This window comes from Scomber japonicus, chromosome 8, assembly GCF_027409825.1.
Source record: "Scomber japonicus isolate fScoJap1 chromosome 8, fScoJap1.pri, whole genome shotgun sequence".
Taxonomy (NCBI): Eukaryota; Metazoa; Chordata; class Actinopteri; order Scombriformes; family Scombridae; genus Scomber; species Scomber japonicus.
Genome location: NC_070585.1, coordinates 16,238,987 through 16,261,882, shown reverse-complemented (window position 1 = coordinate 16,261,882; position 22,896 = coordinate 16,238,987). Strand labels below are relative to the sequence as shown.

The following is a 22,896-nucleotide window of genomic DNA, read 5'->3' as shown; positions in this document are numbered from 1 at the left end:
AAACCAACAAATAAAGTATTTGTAAAATTAATCTGTTCTTACATATACAATTCCACATATAATTCAGGAAAACAAACATCAAAATAGACGTAAGCCACATAATTTAACTATGTAATTGTTGCAGAAACTCTTGGCCTTTAAGGTTGTTAAGGAAGTAAATTAAATTGTATTGTTTTTATTTGATGCGTCCTTGTTTTCTTGAAAGAAAAGTTCATTTGAAACCCAAGTAATCACTTATTACTTGTTTTTTTTTGTTGTCCCTTTATTTATATGCTTTTCTGTACACAAATGTCCGTTGTTTGTACGTTCAGTTGGCCAACTGTGCGTTGACTAAAAGACTCCGTAGTTACGCTTGTAATTAACACAAATCAATCGTTTGAAAGTGTACCAATGAACGCAGTAACCTTTGTCAAAACTTTAAGTTACATAGTAGGCTACAGTACATATAGGAAACTTACTACACATTTTTAGAAAAATATTCGGACCTGTAAAACCTAATCCTAATCTTTATTGTGTCAGTGTTTGACCTCGTTTTGTTAACATCCACATTCCTTCTCCTTAACCTCTATGTGCTCTTTACAGCATACTCCCATTTTATGTATCCTATTGCAGAGGTAAGCAGTGACATCTCATGGATTAAACCTGCATGTGCAGCTATGATGAGCACATGTCTGCTCTACATTGCCACATATGCAGTCCTGTTTCGTATATAATGCGGCAGCCTTACTGTATTGCAACATGTAAAATAAATAAGGGCAAATATTCATTACGCTACAAGGAAATAACAAAGTGACCTATATCGTAAACACCTCAAATCTGCGCACCCCTCCCACCTGCTACGTATTGATTCTGGATTGAGGTCAAATATATACGTGCGCGTGCACGAGCGCTGCCGCATTGTGCCTGTGACTGACTGCGTCGTTCCCCTCCCGCTGCAGCACTTCTAGCAGATTGTAATTTGCATTATTGTCAGCCCTCATAAGGAAAATGTAGCAGAAATATTTAGCAGAGAATGCTGCTCTGATGCTGCACTGTCATGAGGGGGGAGGGGATTGTCAGAAAATTCAATTGCAGGCTGCTTCAGAACACACCGCGGGCTCCAGTGAAAAGACAGCACGTCGCCATGGCAACGCAGCTTCATTAGGCAGGTCACTGTCCATGGTGCTGAAAGCAAGCAGGCTCCCAGTAAGAAAGGGAAAAAAGGGGGAGGTATGCTGTGCATGGTGCAGACAAAGAAAGACAGTTGTGGCCACATTTGCTGACTCTATTCACTCTCCAAAATATGAAAGATGCATATTCCACTTCACAGACACATCTCTCCCTTGGTTTATTTACAAGAAATATTCTGTAATAAAATGTTTCAGGGGAGCTGTGTTGTAGCAGCAGCCCTGACAACACAAAGAAAACATATCTGATCCTTAAAATCACATATCTTCTCCAGTATTCTAAAGATTGTGCATATAAAGATTGCTACCAGTGATATTCATAACAAATACATTTCAGCTTAATATATGGTGTGAATGTGTGCCTACTGGTGTCAGCTGGTGGTTGCTCTAGTGTTTTATTCCACATTGCTGCATCATTGTGTCATGCATCAGTGTGTTAGTCGGTCAGTGGACTAGAGCAGCAGACAACAGGCAGTGGGAGAGTCTCCTCTGTGGGTCCAGTGGTGATGAGACTGAGAGATATGTATTATCTTACATTACTCCAACCAAACAGAATAGTACCAAAACCACACATATTATACAAGCTTTTATTTAAAGACATGGAGAAGACACACACATTTTAACTACTAAACATGCTAAAATGCTGATATATGGGGAAATTAAATCAATACCACATCCTGTGGCTCTGAATATCTCTCCTGCTTACATATGACCTCATCTCTCTGGGGAGATGAGGTCATGTATGTGCATACACAAAGACAGAGACACACTATTATTCAACCTTAAGAAAAAACCAAACCATGCAAATATAGGTTGAGTGAAAAATAATGTGAACACCAACTGATGAGTTTTTGAATTATATTGTGATGTAATGTTGAAAATGTATTTTTATACTCATTCAGCTTTGTGCAACTACATTTAGAGCCTAAGTTAAGACATAATGTGTTTTCCTGTATGTGTTAGCTGGTTTTAACATGATGTTTCTCTTTTGAGGTTATTATTGCCATGATGTCCTCACATACAGTGGATGTGCTGACTGTGATCAATGACGACAGGCTAGATGGGACACTTGCACTAGTAGCTTGAGTCCTTTTCCACTGCAGTCCTACATGTGAGAGAGAAGTATTGTCAAGGATCTGTGAAGTGAATTGTTGAAAAAAAATTAAGCATTTAATTCAATTCTAGATTTATAGTCATGTTGGAAGAAAAACACTTTATTGCTCTTTAACATCTTATGATCCCCAATCCTTTAAAAATAGCATTTTAAAAGTAGAGAATGCAAATAAAATTACCATCACAAGGTTTTCCTTAATTAGCATTAATTACCACCAATTGTTGCTTTAAGTAAAACGTGTGACAAAGTGCCATATACACTTTAAACCATAATGTGGAAGCAAATACAGAATTTTCAGTCTATATGAAGTTAGTTGTTTTTCTCTCTCTCTTTCTAAGTAAAGGCAATTCATTTTATTGCAGAAATAGATACAGACAATAAAGATAATAACAATTAAATAATCAAGATTACCTCATTATTGAACTTACCTTGCAGTTGTTCCATCAACATCATACTGCTGTTTGAACTCAACCTTGTAAAATGTACCACTTAAATACTGTAGTTCAGTAAGGCAATTTAGGTTCATATTCTTGTGTTGTTACCATATAAATCCCTCCCTCTGAGCATCAGAGAAAAAAATGTGGGATAAAAAGAGAATCCATAACTTTTAGAAGACCAGAGGAGTGTCTAGTTTCAGGAATTATGATAGCGCTTTGGGCTTTAAGCAAATACTTACTACACTTGTGTAGTTAGTCAATGGATTATAATAGCTTAGCAGTGATATTTAAACCCTAAAAATGTATGATAGAATATTGGTGTTGTAGGCGCTATTTGTATAATGATATCCCTGGAAGACCGTTAAAGACTGTTTGTAATGATCAACTCTGAGAACTTGTCCTTCTGTGACAGAAAGAGAGTGTGCTTTTCCACATTGGCTGCAAAAACCCTGCAAGTAAATTCTGGTAATTTTGTCCAGCAAGTAAACTTATATATATCAATAGTTCATTCTACATTAAGGGAAATCAGGCACCATGTAATGTGAAATGATCTTTATGACCCCAGCCAACATGTTTGTGTTACACTAGACTCTGTAACATGTAACATAATCAAGTATTAATCAACCACAAATCACCCTTAATCAACCATTTAAGAACTGGATAGTTATTCAGTTACCCAGACAGGGAAATCATACTGATCACAGATACTGTTTTAAGTGACTGTGTTTATTGAAACAGGCTAATTGTTTTTTTAAACCCTAACTAAAGAGGTCTTGGTGAAGTGAAACTTGAGGAAGTTAGCTGACTGGCTGACCAAGCCTTATAATGAAGCTAAAGGCCTTCAACTTATCAACAAATTATGCAACTACCCAAACCCCCCAGACAGATTCAGAAGTTCATCATTAAGTTTGTTGTTATATGTCTTTTTTTATTCAATAGATCATACAGCCCAGACCATAGCATACAATAAGCTCACATAACACGATTTACTACATGTTGCACCATAAATGTAATACTGTACGAAAGCACTTAACGTATATGTTTGCCTGTAACACATTATAACTTTATACAGGTAATGCAATGTGAGCTGTGATAAGAGTCTGAATACATTATGTCTGATTATTTTACTGTTTCACATATGATTTGGCTGATAAATCTGATGGCACATTAGTTCAGCTGTTCACATTGCAAACTTTAGCACTTTCACTGAAAAGGAAACTCATACACTCAGTTACCATTGGGTAGGTTTGTAAGCTAAACCTAAAGCAGTCTACTACAACAGGCCTGCAATTTTATCATAACCATATAAAAGGTAGAATGCTCACCATTTGTTGAAACTGTTTTATAAAGATGTGAATTCAATTTTATGGTAATTCTGGAGTCACCTAAATAACCATCAAGTTGAATCAACACCTCTGTACAACAAAAACTGAACATCATAACTTCGATGGCAGGATTTATTGCAGGGTTGTTGTATTAAACTGCATCAGTTTTAGCAAGGTGCACCTAATAAACTGAAAACTATAGATAGAAACACATGATACTGTATATGTCAGTCACATCTGTATCTATATTTATGTGTTGCATATGGAGATAGACACATTATTCAGTTATACACATGAGCACAGCTTTCATTGTGTAAAACCAACTACGACTATTTTGTTTTCAGTATTGTAAACATTAAGTCTAGACAGTTCTACATTTTCAACGTATTACACAGTCTCAGTTGATATGAATAAACATCCAGAGTTTGGCTTTAAAAATAAAAAAGTAAACATGGTCATGTTTGTAATGGATATACTAGGCAGTACTTATTAAGAGACATTAATTAGTCCATTCTCAAACTGTGTTCCTATGCCCCCAGTCTGCTAGAGTCATTGTCTTCAGTAGTGTCTAAGTGGACACAACATTCAAGCACTCTGTAAGATAACTGTACAATCAAGTTTCTGAATCCATACAAATGCCTCACTGTGCAGCCATTTTCCTCTTGACTAGAAACTAGAACAAAGCAATGAGATTACAGTTATGTGCACTCGATCTCAAAATCTTAGGACAGTGTAATGTGAAAGTATAATGTTGTTGTACTTCTTCATAATGGTCCCATTAAAATGCAATTTTCCACTGTGTTCTGAAAAAGAGTAATTAGTGAGGCTTAACTACAGAAAATTGATTGTTTACTGACATAATATATCTAAAGCTATTTAAGTACTTTGATTATTCCATGCAAAAACATATGAAAGGCAGATACATGACAGACCAAGGCCTCACTGTTATGTTTGATGTACTTGTTAAATTCATTTAATCTCTTAGCACTCTCATTCTTATATTCAGGCCTGGCTTACATATAAAGCACAAAGTCAATTACTAAACATGAAACTACTAAATCCTACCACATTTACAAAATATTGATTCCCCTTTGTTCCATCCTCTAAAATCATAGGTTGGTGCTTTTTGACACTTAGTTAATTGTGCTGTTTCACTTTTTGATTCTTATCTGTTATCTTATACATTATACACCAATGCTGTTATGGAGCAAGACGAAGCTGGATGTAAAATATCCATCATGTGTTTCTTTTTTAGAGAGGAAAACAGTCTCTTAAAGGCATTCCAACATTCCTGTGTCCACTCAAATAGTCCTTGTTGTGGCTTCTTTGAACGTCCACTGGTGCAATTTTCTGTACAGTCTTTTTGGAGAGTATTTTGTCTTGAAGTTTTTATGTTTATGATGGTGTTGGAATGTGGTTGAAGCCATGCAGTCTTATCATGCATAATGAATGGACAGAGAAACATTGTTGATTGGCTATTTGTGTGCTTAAAGAAAGAGAGGGGGAGGGTTGCATCCTTTAGCCACCATAGTCCATTTATAGCATAGTAACTACACATTGCGAGGAGCAAGGGCCAGACTGAGCACGATCGACATGAAGGGTGAGGGAGGTTGTTAAGGGCAGAAGTTTCTCCTTTCCTGTGTGAAGCTCTCCTGACAGCATCAATCCAGTATGCAGCTGGTGGTGTGGCCTTATGTAGAACTGCCGCTGCTGGTTGTAGATGCCTGCCAACAAGACAATAGAATTAGTCAAATCTGGAAAAGATCAAGAGCAATGACAGCCATGTGACCGGCCAAAGTGACATTTCTCATGCAGCCGACGTCTGTCACTCAGACAGGGGCTTCAGGCAGAAGACATAGTGGGTGGAGGGGTTGAGCTGATCCTTGAACACATAGGGATGGTAGTCTATAAATGAATATACCATGCTACAAGATTATGTGAAGGAGAGTGGTTGCTAGGTAACTGGGTGACTGGTTTCACTTTGCGCCTTCCCTGCACAAAGAATTAGGTCACAATTCACACTAGAGCAGGCAGAAATTTAAATGTGTCATTCTGAGAAGTCAGTAACAGTCAATCCAATTATGACTCTAACCGACCAAATAATATAGAAACACCACAGTCCATTCCCACTAACACATTCAAACATTCACAAATAGAATATACTCCTAATCTATCAGTGATGGGTCACTAGGGGAAAACACATGTTAAACTTCACATGCACTGGATATTTGTTGACATCATAGTGATTAAATTAAAGCAGCACAGATCTATCAACACTTTGATATATTACAGCAAAAGCCAGATTATGAAAAAAGCAAAGCCAGCAAATGGCAACATTGTTAGTTGGAGTGAAGGACTTTTAGAAGTGTGACCTTCAAGTGGAGCTGCATGTCAGTGTTATTTTGTGTTGAATGATTATTACTGCATTAGCCAAGGGAGTAGATGTGTGGTTTTAATGACTGGCTACCTGATTCTAAATTTGTTTACCTAATCTGTGTTACCACTTTTGCTTTATTGTCTGCAAAAATTGAATAAAGTTTGTCAGACTCAGTATTATCAGTACCATTATGATAATTATTGCCTCGTGTATTTGTCCCTCTGAGGTCAATCAAGGTCATTAGACTATATTTTTCAAGCTCTATCAAATTGTACAAAATAAAACTTTCAGAAGGGGACGTGATCCCAGAATACTGACAAAAATAGTGTTAATAACTGTGGGGGTTAGATTGCATAGTTGCATTTTAGTGGGTTATTCAAAATAAGACTGTAACATGGGTAAGAGTAAACAAAATTTGTGAATGAGGGGCTAACACAGGAGATTTGGAAAACTGCATGTGATGTCAACTGATTGACCCTTTATCATACATTTAAAAAAATCTATACCTCCAAGAGAAGTTAAACAAGACAAAAATATAATATAAAAAACATCAACTGAGAACAGAACAAATACAAAAAAAACAACTAAGTTTGAACACTAAGTTTTGTAACATCATTCATAAAAGGGCATCCGGGGTGGGGGAGTGAAACTCCTGCATACCTCCAGCTGTAGGGTGGACTTCCCTCATTTAGGGTACTTAAGAGTGGGGAGAAAAAAAAGCAATTCAATGGTCAGGTCATTACAAGCACAATAAAGGATTATTTGTGTATGTATCCTATGATCACAGAGTGTTATTTTTGAAAAATACCACTAACTAAGCATGGTTAGTGTGACCTACTTAATCAGATACAGCAACTTGTTACAATCAGTTCTATAAAGGTCATTTAAAATACAGTGTTACATTTATCTCTATAATTGTTTGTTCCTCCAGCTGTTCATACTTACCATATTGGATGGATAGATAGATAGATAGATAGACAGATAGATAGACAGATAGACAGATCGATAGATAAGCATTCATAGCATCAACATGTGTGTCCAGCTTTCTATACTTCGGATTTGTATTTAGGTTATATAGAACACTAAAAAGCTGATAATTTCCTGTCTCTGCAATTCTGCGGATTTGCATTGACAGGAACACAGGAGGCCTGCACCAAACATGGCGTGCAGTATGTCTTACGTGGACGAAAATGCACCACACTATGTTTTTCCTGTCACTGTTGACAGATGTGTAAAATTCCTGTGTGTGTGTGTGTGTGTGTGTGTGTGTGTGTGTGTGTGTGTGTGTGTGTGTGTGTGTGTGTGTGTGTGTGTGTGTGTGTGTGTGTGTGTGTGTGTGTGTGTGTGTGTGTGTGTGTGTGTGTGTGTGTTATAGAGAGCATGTGTATTTGAAGACAAATAGAAAGCCATACTTGACAAGAAAATGAAAAGATTAGCTGTTTGAAAATTCTATACTGACCTTTTATTATATGAAAAAAGGTTGTATACATATACAGGCCACAGACCAAAGTCACACAAACATGTCTGAAGTATTTTTTGGCAAGTGCCACTCTGTGAAATTTCAGGACAATTTAAGAATGTTATTTATTGTTATTTCACTTCTAATTCTTTGTTTTCTTCTTATTCAGTAAAAGTTTCAATTTAAATCATGAATTGAATGTCTTATTTTTACTTTTTTAAATGTGTGTTTATTGATTTATTTTTTCCTTTACCATGGTCAGCAAAGGTATGCATTTCCACCGGTGTATGTTTAGGGTAATATTGTAAGTTTGGCTCATGATTGCATTTATAGTAGATACCTGCTCATAGAAAAACACTCACACACCTGAAAATTGAAACTAGTAAATATCCTTAGGGTAAAACACAAACACAGACAACATATAGCAAAATATTACATGTGTGGTTTTACACTGATTTATGCTGTTTTCTGAATATTATTACTTTGAAGCACTGGATAGATTTATTATAGTTATATAGTTATTCTATTTTGGTTATTTTGTTATTGTATATCACGATTACATACCAAATAAAATATCTACTAAAAAAGCCATGGTAAATACATTTGAGCTAAAACTTCACCATTAATGAAATATTGCTCTCTGGAATGTGGTAACAGTCAGCTAAGTATTTTGAAACTGCACTAAAGTAAGCAGTCATTTGTACCTGCAGAGTAGATGCTGCTGAGTCACTAGTCTCTGACATTCCTGTGCTCCTTGGTAAACTGGACACGATGTATCTGGAGCCCTTTGGCACAGGCTGTCTAACCACCATCTTTCCTTTCCTGGTCTCTGCTAGAAACAGACTGTACCAGTAGGCATCATTGGAGACCAGAGTAGAGTCTGCGATGGTGGAGTTCCTCTCACTGATCACACTGTTCCTGCAGGGAGGAGCTGCTTTGCTGGGCTTGGGTTTCTGACACTTGAGCACAATGGTGACCAATATGGTGATGAGCAGGAGAAATGACACCGAGCCCAGACCGATGACCAAATACAGGTTTAGGTCAGAGAAGATGTCATATTCTAGAGGAACCTCAGTCATGTCAGAGTAGGCCTTAACAGCAGTCTCCACTGTGGACAGCTTGATGGTGACTGTAGCAGAGAGGGCAGGGTCCCCGTTGTCCTTGGCAACAACAACCAGTCTCTGGTAGCGTGGATCTCTGTAACTGAACATCCTCATAGTCCGGATCTCTCCGTTGTACTGGTCCAGACTGAACAAGGTGGCGTCAGTCACCTGTAGAAACTGGTAGGTAATCCGAGAGTTGTGCACCGAGTCGGTGTCTAAAGCTATCACCTTGGCAACCAGAGATCCTTTATCAGTGGATCTGGGGATCTTTTCCTCCACCACCGAGCCGTGCGCGCGCCACGGAGAGACAATGACCGGAGCGTTGTCATTCTGGTCCACAATAATAATGTGGACGGTCACGTTGCTGCTGAGTGGAGGAGAGCCAGAGTCTCTGGCCTCGATGTGGAAAAGAAACTCCTTCTCTATCTCATAGTCAAAAGTCTTTAGTGCGTAAAGATTACCATTCTCTGGATTGATGGAGAACAGCATGGACATGGATGTGTTGGCTATCTCCTTTTCTAGGATGAAATAAACTAGATACTGGTTTTCATGGAGGTCAGGGTCAAACGCAGTGAGTGAACTGAGCAAGGCCCCAGGTGCATTATTCTCCATTACACGTATAGTATATAATGACTGCGGGAACTGTGGAACATTGTCATTAACATCCAGCAGCTCTAAAGTCATAGTTTCATTGTCAGATAAAGGAGGAGAACCTCTGTCTGTAACAGTGAAAGTGATGTCATATTCTGGAACCTTCTCACGGTCTAAAGGCTCTGAGACCACTAACTCATAATAGTTATCAGAGGATTCCCTCAGTTTGAAAGGCATATTATCTGGAACATGAAGATCAACCACTCCGTTGTCACCTGAGTCCTTATCACTGACACTAACTACTGCTATTACTGTGTCTACTGCAGTATCTTCTTTGATCGGACTATGAAATGATTTGATAGATATTTCTGGGTGATTGTCATTCATATCTGTGACCTGTACTGTCAGTTTACATTGTCCAGATAAGGAATTTGGCCCTTTATCACTGGCAATAACCTCCATTTCATAAAGTTTCAAATCTTCAAAATTAATCATCTCTTTCACTCTGATTTCACCATTTTCTGGATTCAAGCTAAACATATTTTGCGTTCTCTCTGATGTGTACAAACTATATGAATAAACTATGTCAGAGTTGGACCCTTCATCTAAATCAGATGCATTCAGCTTAATCACTAGACTGCCAATTGGAGAGTTCTCCATCACATCTACAATGTATTTGTCTTTGTCAAATGAAGGGGCGTTGTCATTGACATCAAGCACACGAACAATGATACTGGCTGTACCTGTACGGGTGGGGACTCCACCGTCCACAGCAGTCAATATTAGATTATGAACAGCCTGCTGCTCTCTATCTAAAGCTTTTTTCAGAATCAAATCAGCAAACTTTGTCCCATCCCTTCCTGTCTGAATTTCAAGTGCAAAATATTCACTTGAGCTCAAGTGGTAATCTTTCACAGAGTTCGTTCCCACATCTGGATCCACAGCGTTATTCAGTGAGAATCTCTCTCCAACGGAACTTGATTCAGATATGTCCAAATGCATCGTCCCTCGCCGAAAATGAGGAGCATTATCATTAATATCCGTGATCTCAACCTCGATATTAAACATTCGTATTGGGTTTTCAATCATAGCATCCAGTTTAAGAAAGCAGTGCGTTGTCTTCAAGGGGCACAGAAATTCTCTGTCTATTCTTTCCAAAATAAACAGCTCTCCCGTGTTCTTGTTGATATCAAGATATTTTTTATTGCCTACAACGTCTAAGCGCATTTTCCTTTCCTTTAGCGTCTTCACATCTAATCCCAAATCAGTTGCTAAATTAGCAACGACTGAGCCATCCTCCATTTCTTCGGGAACAGAATAATGGGTGACGGCGGACACCGTGGTCATGGTGGCAGAAAGAAGGAGAAGGAGAAAAACTGAAACGTACCCTCTCCCGAATAACCGTCGGACATGACGCGCCATCGTGAAAGTTTCGTATTTAAACCCTTGAAATGTGTTGCAATGTGAATGAAGCTTCCTCTTGTGAAATGCACAAACGAAACTAGGATCTTAAATGTAGGCGTTTCTCTACACGTAAATCAGCAGCGACGTCCCTGCTCCACAGTGTCTGCCTTCCTTCCGCCAATAAACTATCGTGGGAACGATGACCTCATCAGTGAATGTGTTTTGATGGAGAGCAGCGACGAATTTAGTCCTGTATGAGCGTTTTCAACTTTAAAAACAAACATTACTCTTATTTTAATCTCACGTAGAGAGCGAAATTATTTGAATTACAGTTTAACAATCTGACAATAAATCTATTGGTGACGTTTAACCTGGATGGGATGGAGAATGTCCACAGCGTGATTATGTTAGAATGAGTTTCTGTTCTAATTTGCATCTCTTTAGAATAGTTTTTTTTGTTAGTTAATTAGTTTTTCTTTTTAACACATAATGATTGTAAAGCCATACAGTCTTTATCACACTTTTCTTCATATTTTGGGAGTTTAACACACATGTATCTGTACCTAAAACACTATCATATATGGTGAAATGAAAGGTAACGCTTAACTAAAGCGCCAGTCATGATGATTTATTGCATTAATCAATGCAGAATGTATCATGAATTCCTGTTGCTCACTATTAACAAATTACTAAGTCACTATAACTTATGATTAATTAACACTTAACCCTCCTGTTGTGCTCGAGTAGGAAGGAAGGAAGGAGGGAAGGAAGAAGGAAGGAAAGGAGGGAGAGAAGTAGGAAGGAAGGAAAGGAGGGAGGAAGGAAAGGAGGGAGGAAGGAAAGGAGGGAGGAAGGAAAGAGGGAAGGAAGGAAAGAAGAAGGAAAAAGGGAGGAAAGGAGGAAGGAAAGGAGGAAGAAAGGAAGGAAGAAGGGAGGAAAGGAGGGAGCGAAGTAGGAAGGATGGAAAGGAGGGAGGAAGGAAGGAAAGGAGGGAGGAAGGAAAGAGGGAAGGAAGGAAAGAAGAAGGAAAAAGGGAGGAAAGGAGGAAGGAAGGAAGGAGGGAAGGAAGGAAAAAGGGAGGAAAGGAGGAAGGAAAGAAGGAAAGGAGGAAGGAAGGAAGGGAAGGAGAGAAGGATGGAAAAGAAGGAGGAAGGAAGGAAAGGAGGGAAAGGAGGAAGAAAGGAAGGAAGGAAGGAAGAGTTAAAACAGATGGGTCAATTTGACCCGGGAGCACAACAGGAGGGTTAATAGGCACTCACTTGATGAATGGTAATTCAGTTACTTCATAGATTAATTTATATATCACCAGATTATCTGAATTACAGATAATCTGCCTTTACAGTAAAGGGCATTTTATACTTGTGCATTTTATCAGCCTCTCTGAAGCTGCTGTTTTATTTTGTCAAACTGGTGGTCAATTGCAAACATCTACATGTTGCTGCATGATCCAATACTTTTTATGTTACTTTTATAAACTAGCAACACTAGAGGGATGAATTGTACATGATCGATTTGTTTCATGCTTTAATATTATACCCACAGTAATAGTATGAATGAAAACTGTCAGTGTATGAAGTAACTGTAAATTAACAGTCATTTATCTGATTAATAAGTGTCAGATGATCACAGTCATAGTGACTTCACCATTTGTTAATGGTGAGCAAGACACATCCTGTATTATTCAGGCATGAAATCCTCCTGACTCATGCTTTAGTTAAGCATTATTTAAGTATGTTCTTTGTACCATTATTATGAAGTGTTGCCAAATTAGAACAGTCCTTGTATAAGAAATCAATCATTTCTTATTATAGTTTACTTTTATTTTATGTATTATCAAAGTACTTCACATCTTTCCTCATTTCACCTCCAAGTAACTAATATATGCTGAAACATTTAGTCTTGGGTGACAAATTAAAGGAATTTGGTAAAGGGAGAATATAGATTATTTCCCCAATTACTTATTCATTTAATCATATCAAAATGTAAGTAATATTTTGTTGCCAATAAGTAAAAAAAGGTCTCTCTGACATGCTGTAAATATGCATGATTACATTTATACTTGTGATGCAAATAAAATTTTAGGCGGTTGTTACATTTTATGCATTACAACTTAAGATAAGAGAAGATTACAAACTCTCAAGCACTGCCATCAGGAGTAAACCATGGCTACTAAGGTCACTTATGGTTGTACTTGATGGAAATTAATTTTAAATATCTGTGCATAACATAAATTTAATGTGTGTCGTTCCATACCTGCAGAGTAGATGCTGCTGAGTCACTAGTCTCTGACATTCCTGTGCTCCTCGGTAAACTGGACACGATGTATCTGGAGCCCTTTGGCACAGGCTGTCTAACCACCATCTTTCCTTTCCTGGTCTCTGCTAGAAACAGACTGTACCAGTAGGCATCGTTGGAGACCAGAGTGGAGTCTGCAATGGTGGAGTTCCTCTCACTGATCACACTGTTCCTGCAGGGAGGAGCTGCTTTGCTGGGCTTGGGTTTCTGACACTTGAGCACGATGGTGACCAATATGGTGATCAGCAGGAGAAATGACACCGAGCCCAGACCGATGACCAAATACAGGTTTAGGTCAGAGAAGATGTCATATTCTAGAGGAACCTCAGTCATGTCAGAGTAGGCCTTAACAGCAGTCTCCACTGTGGACAGCTTGATGGTGACTGTAGCAGAGAGAGCAGGCTCCCCGTTGTCCTTGGCAACAACAACCAGTCTCTGGTGACGTGGATCTCTGTAACTGAACATCCTCATAGTCCGGATCTCTCCGTTGTACTGGTCCAGACTGAACAAGGTGGCGTCAGTCACCTGTAGAAACTGGTAGGTAATCCGGGAGTTGTGCACCGAGTCTGTGTCTAAGGCTATCACCTTGGCAACTAGAGATCCTTTATCAGTGGATCTGGGGATCTTTTCCTCCACCAACGAGCCGTGTGCACGCCACGGAGAGACAATGACCGGAGCGTTGTCATTCTGGTCCACAATAATAATGTGGACGGTCACGTTGCTGCTGAGTGGAGGAGAGCCAGAGTCTCTGGCCTCGATGTGGAAAAGGAACTCCTTCTCTATCTCATAGTCAAAAGTCTTTAGTGCGTAAAGATTACCATTCTCTGGATTGATGGAGAACAGCATGGACATGGAGGTGTTGGCTATCTCCTTCTCTAGGATGAAATAAACTAGATACTGGTTTTCATGGAGGTCAGGATCAAACGCAGTGAGTGAACTGAGCAAGGCCCCAGGTGCGTTATTCTCCATTACACGTATAGTATAAAATGACTGAGGGAACTGTGGAACATTGTCATTAACATCCAGCAGCTCTAAAGTCATAGTTTCATTGTCAGATAAAGGAGGAGAACCTCTGTCTGTAACAGTGAAAGTGATGTCATATTCTGGAACCTTCTCACGGTCTAAAGACTCTGAGACCACTAACTCATAATAGTTATCAGAGGATTCCCTCAGTTTGAAAGGCATATTATCTGGAACATGAAGATCAACCACTCCGTTGTCACCTGAGTCCTTATCACTGACACTAACTACTGCTATTACTGTTTCTACTGCAGTATCTTCTTTGATCGGACTATTAAATGATTTGATAGATATTTCTGGGTGATTGTCATTCATATCTGTGACCTGTATTGTCAGTTTACATTGTCCAGATAAGGAATTTGGCCCCTTATCAGTGGCAATAACCTCCATTTCATAAAGTTTCAAATCTTCAAAATTAATCATCTCTTTCACTCTGATTTCACCATTTTCTGGATTCAAGCTAAACATATTTTGCGTTCTCTCTGATGTGTACAAACTATATGAATAAACTATGTCAGAGTTGGACCCTTCATCTAAATCTGTGGCTTTTAGTTTAATCACTAGACTGCCAATTGGAGAGTTCTCCATCACATCTACATGGTATAGGTCTTTGTCAAATGAAGGGGCGTTGTCATTGACATCAAGCACACTAACAATGATGCTGGCTGTACCTGTACGGGTGGGGACTCCACCGTCCACAGCAGTCAATATTAGATTATGAACAGCCTGCTGCTCTCTATCTAAAGCTTTTTTCAGAATCAAATCAGCAAACTTTGTCCCATCTCTCCCTGTCTGAATTTCGATAGAAAAGTGTTCGCTTGAGCTCAAGTGGTAGTTTTTCACAGAATTCGGTCCCACATCTGGATCCACAGCGTTATTCAATGAGAATCTCTCTCCAACAGGACTTGATTCAGATATGTCCAAATGCATCGTCCCTCGCCGAAAATGAGGAGCGTTATCATTAATATCCGTGATCTCAACCTCGATATTAAACATTCGTATTGGATTTTCAACTGCAGCGTCCAATTTAAGAAAGCAGGACGTGGTGGTTTTCAATGGACACAGAAACTCTCTGTCTATCCTCTCCAAAATAAACAGCTCTCCTGTGTCTTTGTTGATGTCAAGATATTTTTTATTAGCAACGACATCTATTCGCATTTTTCTTTTATTCAGTGTCTTCACATCTAATCCCAAATCAGTGGCTAAATTAGCGACGACAGAGCCTTCCTCCATTTCTTCGGGAACAGAATAATGGGTGACGGTATTAACTATGCTAACAATGGAAGAAAGAAAAATAAATACTGAAACGTACCCTTCCCGGGAATACTGACGAAAATGACGAGCCATTGATAATAATCCGTCTTTTAAACCTTCAAACGTAATGTATGGTGAAGCAAGAAGAACACGTCCTTTCTTGGAATAATGAAATATAACGAGAGTCTTCAAGGAAAACGCTTTTTTATCCGATATCAGCAGAAATATGTGTGCAATATGCCTGCCTGCCCAGCCTCCAATGAAACATCGTGAGACCGATGACTTCATCAGTGAGTATGTTTTTGTGGAGAGCAGCGACGTGAATAGTCCTCTACAAGCCTTTGCACTTCATCAAATATCGCAGAATTCCACTTCTCGTTAGACACAGATGAACGCAGATAAACAGTAGATTTTAAACTTCATTAGAAAAGTACACCGAAAATTAGACATGTTTTACTTGCTTGATAATATTGGTTTTCCCATGGAGTGTTTGGGCAACAACTCTATCGTTTTTTCGCTGTGCTGTTTTTCTAAGTATTTGTATTGAGTTATTGTATTACATCGAAATTAACCTTAAACTAGTATTATATCGTTTTAAATATGATGTCACAGCCCTTGCCTTCGAGTTGGTAACTGTTACGCGCAGATTTGTGTGCGTAAAACTATGGTATCATGATAAAATAACTTCATTTGCACAAGTATTTGATATCTGTTTTCATGTGTTTAGTAAATGCCATCACTATTTTTTTTTTTTGTAAAAGTGTTGATACCAAATGGGTGACACACAATTGTACCTGTGAAGTGTCAAATTTAAACCATATCAAGATATCCTGTGCCAGAACAACTTATATATTGAAGGGGCGAAAATTGCAAACATACCATTATTGTTTTTTTTGTTTGTTTTTGTTTTTCTTTTAATGGGAGAATCGCCTTAAAATGTAAGTTATAGCTGGATGTTATTTAATGCAACATGAATACAGTGAATTTTAATGTTTTTGTGGTTATTTATTGAGTATTGACATACTGTACATTATGTGCATTTGGATACCTACAGATGAGTCCTCTAGAGAATAGGTAGTCGAAATCTGAAACATTATTTAGACCGAACAGTAAATTTGATCAAATGTAATGACACCTGCGTTTTTTAATGGCTACTTAATGGACATGCTCGGAGAATATGTGCGCTTAACAGATTTTTGATTTACATTTTTTTCATACCTGTAGAGTAGAAGCTGCTGAGTCACTAGTCTCTGACATCCCTGTGCTCCTTGGTAAACTGGACACAATGTATCTGGAGCCCTTTGGCACAGGCTGTCTAACCACCATCTTTCCTTTCCTGGTCTCTGCTAGAAACAGACTGTACCAGTAGGCATCGTTGGAGACCAGAGTGGAGTCTGCGATGGTGGAGTTCCTCTCACTGATCACACTGTTCCTGCAGGGAGGAACTGCTTTGCTGGGCTTGGGTTTCTGACACTTGAGCACGATGGTGACCAATATGGTGATGAGCAGGAGAAATGACACCGAGCCCAGACCGATGACCAAATACAGGTTTAGGTCAGAGAAGATGTCATATTCTAGAGGCACCTCAGTCATGTCAGAGTAGGCCTTAACAGCAGTCTCCACTGTGGACAGCTTGATGGTGACTGTAGCAGAGAGAGCAGGCTCCCCGTTGTCCTTGGCAACAACAACCAGTCTCTGGTGGCGTGGATCTCTGTAACTGAACATCCTCATAGTCCGGATCTCTCCGTTGTACTGGTCCAGACTGAACAAGGTGGCGTCAGTCACCTGTAGAAACTGGTAGGTAATCCGAGAGTTGTGCACCGAGTCGGTGTCTAAGGCTATCACCTTGGCAACTAGAGATCCTTTATCAGTGGATCTGGGGATCTTTTCCTCCACCACCGAGCCGTGCGCGCGCCATGGAGAGACAATGACCGGAGCGTTGTCATTCTGGTCCACAATAATAATGTGGACGGTCACGTTGCTGCTGAGTGGAGGAGAGCCAGAGTCTCTGGCCTCAATGTGGAAAAGAAACTCCTTCTCTATCTCATAGTCAAAAGTCTTTAGTGCGTAAAGATTACCGTTCTCTGGATTGATGGAGAACAGCATGGACATGGATGTGTTGGCTATTTCCTTTTCTAGGATGAAATAAACTAGATACTGGTTTTCATGGAGGTCAGGGTCAAACGCAGTGAGTGAACTGAGCAAGGCCCCAGGTGCGTTATTCTCCATTACACGTATAGTATAAAATGACTGAGGGAACTGTGGAACATTGTCATTAACATCCAGCAGCTCTAAAGTCATAGTTTCATTGTCAGATAAAGGAGGAGAACCTCTGTCTGTAACAGTGAAAGTGATGTCATATTCTGGAACCTTCTCACGGTCTAAAGGCTCTGAGACCACTAACTCATAATAGTTATCAGAGGATTCCCTCAGTTTGAAAGGCATATTATCTGGAACATGAAGATCAACCACTCCGTTGTCACCTGAGTCTTTATCACTGACACTAACTACTGCTATCACTGTGTCTAATTCTATGTTTTCGCTGACTGGACTGTGAAATGATTTAACAGATATTTCTGGGTGATTATCATTCATGTCTTCAACAATAATTTTTAGTGTGCACTGTCCTGATAAACTATTGGCTCCTTTGTCAGTTGCTATAACTTCCATATCATAAATCCTGAAGTCTTCATAATTTAGCATTCCTTTTATAGTAATCTCACCACTGGAAGGATTCAGATTAAATGTTTCTTGCGTTTTCTCTGACGTATATAAACTGTATGAGTACGTTATATCAGAATTTGACCCTTCGTCTAAATCTGTTGCATTAAGATGAATAACAAGACTTCCAATGGGAGAATTCTCCATTATTTTAACTGTATAGATCGGTTTGTCAAATGTTGGTGTATTGTCATTTGTATCCAAAACCTGAACAATAATACTGGCAGTGCCAGAACGAGCAGGTGTGCCTCCATCTACAGCTGTGAGTATTAAATTATGAACAGCCTGCTGCTCCCGATCTAACGTCTTTTTCAATATGAAATCGGCAAACTTCGACCCATCTCTTCCAGTCTGAACTTCAATGTTAAAATGTTCACTGGCACTCAGATGGTATGTTTTAACAGAATTGAGTCCGACATCGGCGTCAACTGCGTTACTGAGTGAAAATCTTTCTCCAGAAGGCGTTGACTCAGATATGTCCAAATGTATCACGTCTCTTCGAAATTTCGGGGCGTTGTCATTTATGTCCGAAATCTCTACTTCGATGTTAAATATACGCACGGGATTTTCAAATATTACCTCCATTTTCAAGTAGCAAGAAGTCAGCATTTTCGTACAGATATATTCCCTGTCAATTTTCTCAACAACATACAGCTCACCAGTCTCTTTGTTCACATCCAGATATTTTTTGTTTGCAATGATGTCAAGACGCATCTTCCTCTGATTCAGTGTTTTAACATCCAAGCTGAGATCGGTTGCAAGGTTGGCAACAACTGACCCTTCTTTCATCTCCTCGGGGATGGAATAATGAGTCACTGAAGTCGATATGTAATGAACGAAAGAAAAAAGAATAACGAGCGTCACATACCGTTTCCACGTCTGCATTTTTACAAAGGACCGCGTTGTTGTTCCTCTGTGCATTGCACGCAGCACGTCAGAAAATATTAAATAGTTCTTAGATCTTTACAACATTACTGTTAAAATCTTACTGCACATTTCTTCTTTCAGTCTTAATTGTCCGGATATTTCGACGGAGAAATGACCAAAACGCATTTATCGCCTTTCCTGTGAGTTTCAGCACCACGGAGCTGTCCGGCTATTTGAAGCTAAGTACACCGTATTGTGGTTTACTGACATGGCGACCGTGTGACAGTATTTTATCGAGTAAACAGCGCCACTCTTTGCACAGTTTGGAGCGATGAATTCAACATCAAGTATCTTAGAGAGCAACCGTGTTTACAACTTTGGAGGTTAGATTAAGGTGAGTGACTGTTGCTGAAAGTAACTTTACTTTTGTTGTTGTTATTGTTGTTTTTTTAAAAACATTTTTCTCATGACCTACTTTTAGGAACCTCATAACCTCAAGTGCTATACAACAAAAAAGTGAAATTATAATGAATATGGCAACATATATATATATATATATATATATAATTAGATTTACAACATCTTAACCCAGATATGTTCTTTCAGTTGTAATCCCTGGGATATTAAGTGGAGAAATTAGGAAAACCCATTTCTCGGCTGTCGTGTGAATTTCAGTACTACGGAGCTGTCCGACTGTTTGAAGCTGTACTGTACTTGGATTTCCTGTCATGGAAATGGTGAGACAGTTTTTATCGAGTAAACAGCGCCACTCTCTGCATATTCTGGAGCTATGTATTCATTATTGGGCTGCTTAGGAAGCGCGTGTGTTTAAAAGTTTGGAGGTTAGATAAACCTGAGTGACTAAAGTGAGTGCTAAAAGGAATACTGCTTTTTGTTTTATTTGTTTTTTTTGGTCTGAACCTGAATTTAGAAACCTAACTGCCTCAAGTATTGTATGATGGAAAATAATCAGTTAAATGATCGATGGCAACATGGGAGAGAAAATAAAAACTTCTGTCATACCTGAAGAGTAGACGCTGCTGAGTCACTAGTCTCTGACATTCCTGTGCTCCTTGGTAAACTGGACACGATGTATCTGGAGCCCTTTGGCACAGGCTGTCTAACCACCATCTTTCCTTTCCTGGTCTCTGCTAGAAACAGACTGTACCAGTAGGCATCGTTAGAGACCAGAGTAGAGTCTGCGATGGTGGAGTTCCTCTCACTGATCACACTGTTCCTGCAGGGAGGAGCTGCTTTGCTGGGCTTGGGGTTCTGACACTTGAGCACGATGGTGACCAATATGGTGATCAGCAAGAGAAATGACACCGAGCCCAGACCGATGACCAAATACAGGTTTAGGTCAGAGAAGATGTCATATTCTAGAGGCACCTCAGTCATGTCAGAGTAGGCCTTAACAGCAGTCTCCACTGTGGATAGCTTGATGGTGACTGTAGCAGAGAGAGCAGGCTCCCCGTTGTCCTTGGCAACAACAACCAGTCTCTGGTGGCGTGGATCTCTGTAACTGAACATCCTCATAGTCCGGATCTCTCCGTTGTACTGGTCCAGACTGAACAAGGTGGCGTCAGTCACCTGTAGAAACTGGTAGGTAATCCGAGAGTTGTGCACAGAGTCGGTGTCTAAAGCTATCACCTTGGCAACCAGAGATCCTTTATCAGTGGATCTGGGGATCTTTTCCTCCACCATCGAGCCGTGTGCGCGCCACGGAGAGACAATGACCGGAGCGTTGTCATTCTGGTCCACAATAATAATGTGGACGGTCACGTTGCTGCTGAGTGGAGGAGAGCCAGAGTCTCTGGCCTCGATGTGGAAAAGAAACTCCTTCTCTATCTCATAGTCAAAAGTCTTTAGTGCGTAAAGATTACCGTTCTCTGGATTGATGGAGAACAGCATGGACATGGAGGTGTTGGCTATCTCCTTCTCTAGGATGAAATAAACTAGATACTGGTTTTCATGGAGGTCAGGGTCAAACGCAGTGAGTGAACTGAGCAAGGCCCCAGGTGCATTATTCTCCATTACACGTATAGTATAAAATGACTGAGGGAACTGTGGAACATTGTCATTAACATCCAGCAGCTCTAAAGTCATAGTTTCATTGTCAGATAAAGGAGGAGAACCTCTGTCTGTAACAGTGAAAGTGATGTCATATTCTGGAACCTTCTCACGGTCTAAAGGCTCTGAGACCACTAACTCATAATAGTTATCAGAGGATTCCCTCAGTTTGAAAGGCATATTATCTGGAACATGAAGATCAACCACACCGTTGTCACCTGAGTCCTTATCACTGACACTAACTACTGCTATTACTGTGTCTAATTCTATGTTTTCACTGACTGGACTCTGAAATGATTTAATAGATACTTCTGGGTGGTTGTCATTCATGTCTTCAACAATAATTTTTAATGTACATTGTCCTGATAAACTATTGGCTCCTTTGTCAGTTGCTATAACTTCCATATCATAAATCCTGAGGTCTTCATAATTTAGCATTCCTTTTACAGTAATCTCACCACTGGAAGGATTCAGATTAAATGTTTCTTGCGTTTTCTCTGACGTATATAAACTGTATGAATATGTTATATCAGAATTTGACCCCTCATCTAAATCCGTTGCATTAAGATGAATAACAAGACTTCCAATTGGGGAATTTTCCATTATTTTAACTGTATAGATCGGTTTGTCAAATGTTGGTGTATTGTCATTTGTGTCTAAAACATGAACAATAACACTGGCAGTGCCAGAACGAGCAGGTGTGCCTCCATCTACAGCTGTGAGTATTAAATTATGAATAGACTGCTGCTCCCGATCTAACGTCTTTTTCAAGATCAAGTCAGCAAACTTCGACCCATCTCTTCCAGTCTGAACTTCAATATTAAAGTGATCACTTTCACTAAGATGATATGTTTTCACTGAATTGCTTCCAACATCAGGATCAACAGCGTTGCTCAATGAGAATCTTTCCCCAGAAGGCGTTGACTCAGATATGTCCAAATGTATGGCGTCTCTTCGGAACTGTGGGGCGTTGTCGTTCATATCCAAAATTTCTATTTCTATGTTAAATATTCGCAAAGGATTTTCAAGTATTACTTCCATTTTCAAGTAGCACAATGTCAGCGTTTTCGAACAAAGATATTCCCTGTCAATTTTCTCTGCAACATACAGCTCACCAGTCCTTTTGTTCACATCCAGATATTTTTTGTTGGCGATAAGGTCAAGACGCATCTTCCTCTGATTCAATGTGTTAACATCCAAGCTGAGATCGGTAGCAAGGTTGGCAACAACTGACCCTTCTTTCATCTCCTCGGGGATGGAATAATGAGTCACTGAGGTCGATATGTAATGAACGAAAGAAAAAAGAATAACGAGCGTCACATACCGTTTCCACGTCTGCATTGTTACAAAGGACCGCATTGTTGTTCCTCTGTGCATTGCACGCAGCACGTCAGAAAATATTAAATAGTTCTTAGATCTTTACAACATTACTGTTAAAATCTTACTGCACATTTCTTCTTTCAGTCTTAATTGTCCGGATATTTCGACGGAGAAATGACCAAAACGCATTTATCGCCTTTCCTGTGAGTTTCAGCACCACGGAGCTGTCCGGCTATTTGAAGCTAAGTACACCGTATTGTGGTTTACTGACATGGCGACCGTGGGACAGTATTTTATCGAGTAAACAGCGCCACTCTTTGCACAGTTTGGAGCCATGAATTCAACATCAAGTATCTTAGAGAGCAACCGTGTT

General features: G+C 39.4%; 4 protein-coding genes across 4 annotated transcripts; all 4 read right to left on the bottom strand.

Annotated features, from left to right (window-relative positions):
- Nucleotides 1-7,093: 7,093 nt before the first annotated feature.
- Nucleotides 7,094-10,981, bottom strand: LOC128363164 (protocadherin alpha-C2-like). The gene is made up of 2 exons (XM_053324095.1): nt 8,583-10,981; nt 7,094-7,115 (listed from the first exon to the last, which is right to left on the bottom strand). Exons 1-2 carry the CDS (start codon nt 10,917-10,919, stop codon nt 7,104-7,106), a joined length of 2,349 nt encoding a protein of 782 aa, XP_053180070.1. The 5' UTR covers nt 10,920-10,981; the 3' UTR covers nt 7,094-7,103.
- Nucleotides 10,982-13,208: 2,227 nt separating this feature from the next.
- Nucleotides 13,209-15,638, bottom strand: LOC128362733 (protocadherin alpha-C2-like). The gene has a single exon (XM_053323578.1). It carries the CDS (start codon nt 15,636-15,638, stop codon nt 13,209-13,211), a length of 2,430 nt encoding a protein of 809 aa, XP_053179553.1.
- Nucleotides 15,639-16,757: 1,119 nt separating this feature from the next.
- Nucleotides 16,758-19,157, bottom strand: LOC128363206 (protocadherin alpha-C2-like). The gene has a single exon (XM_053324149.1). The coding sequence runs from the start codon at nt 19,149-19,151 to the stop codon at nt 16,758-16,760; it is 2,394 nt and encodes a 797-aa protein (XP_053180124.1). The 5' UTR covers nt 19,152-19,157.
- Nucleotides 19,158-20,130: 973 nt separating this feature from the next.
- On the bottom strand, nt 20,131-22,562 carry LOC128363207 (protocadherin alpha-C2-like). Its single transcript, XM_053324151.1, has one exon. The coding sequence runs from the start codon at nt 22,560-22,562 to the stop codon at nt 20,151-20,153; it is 2,412 nt and encodes an 803-aa protein (XP_053180126.1). The 3' UTR covers nt 20,131-20,150.
- Nucleotides 22,563-22,896: the final 334 nt, after the last annotated feature.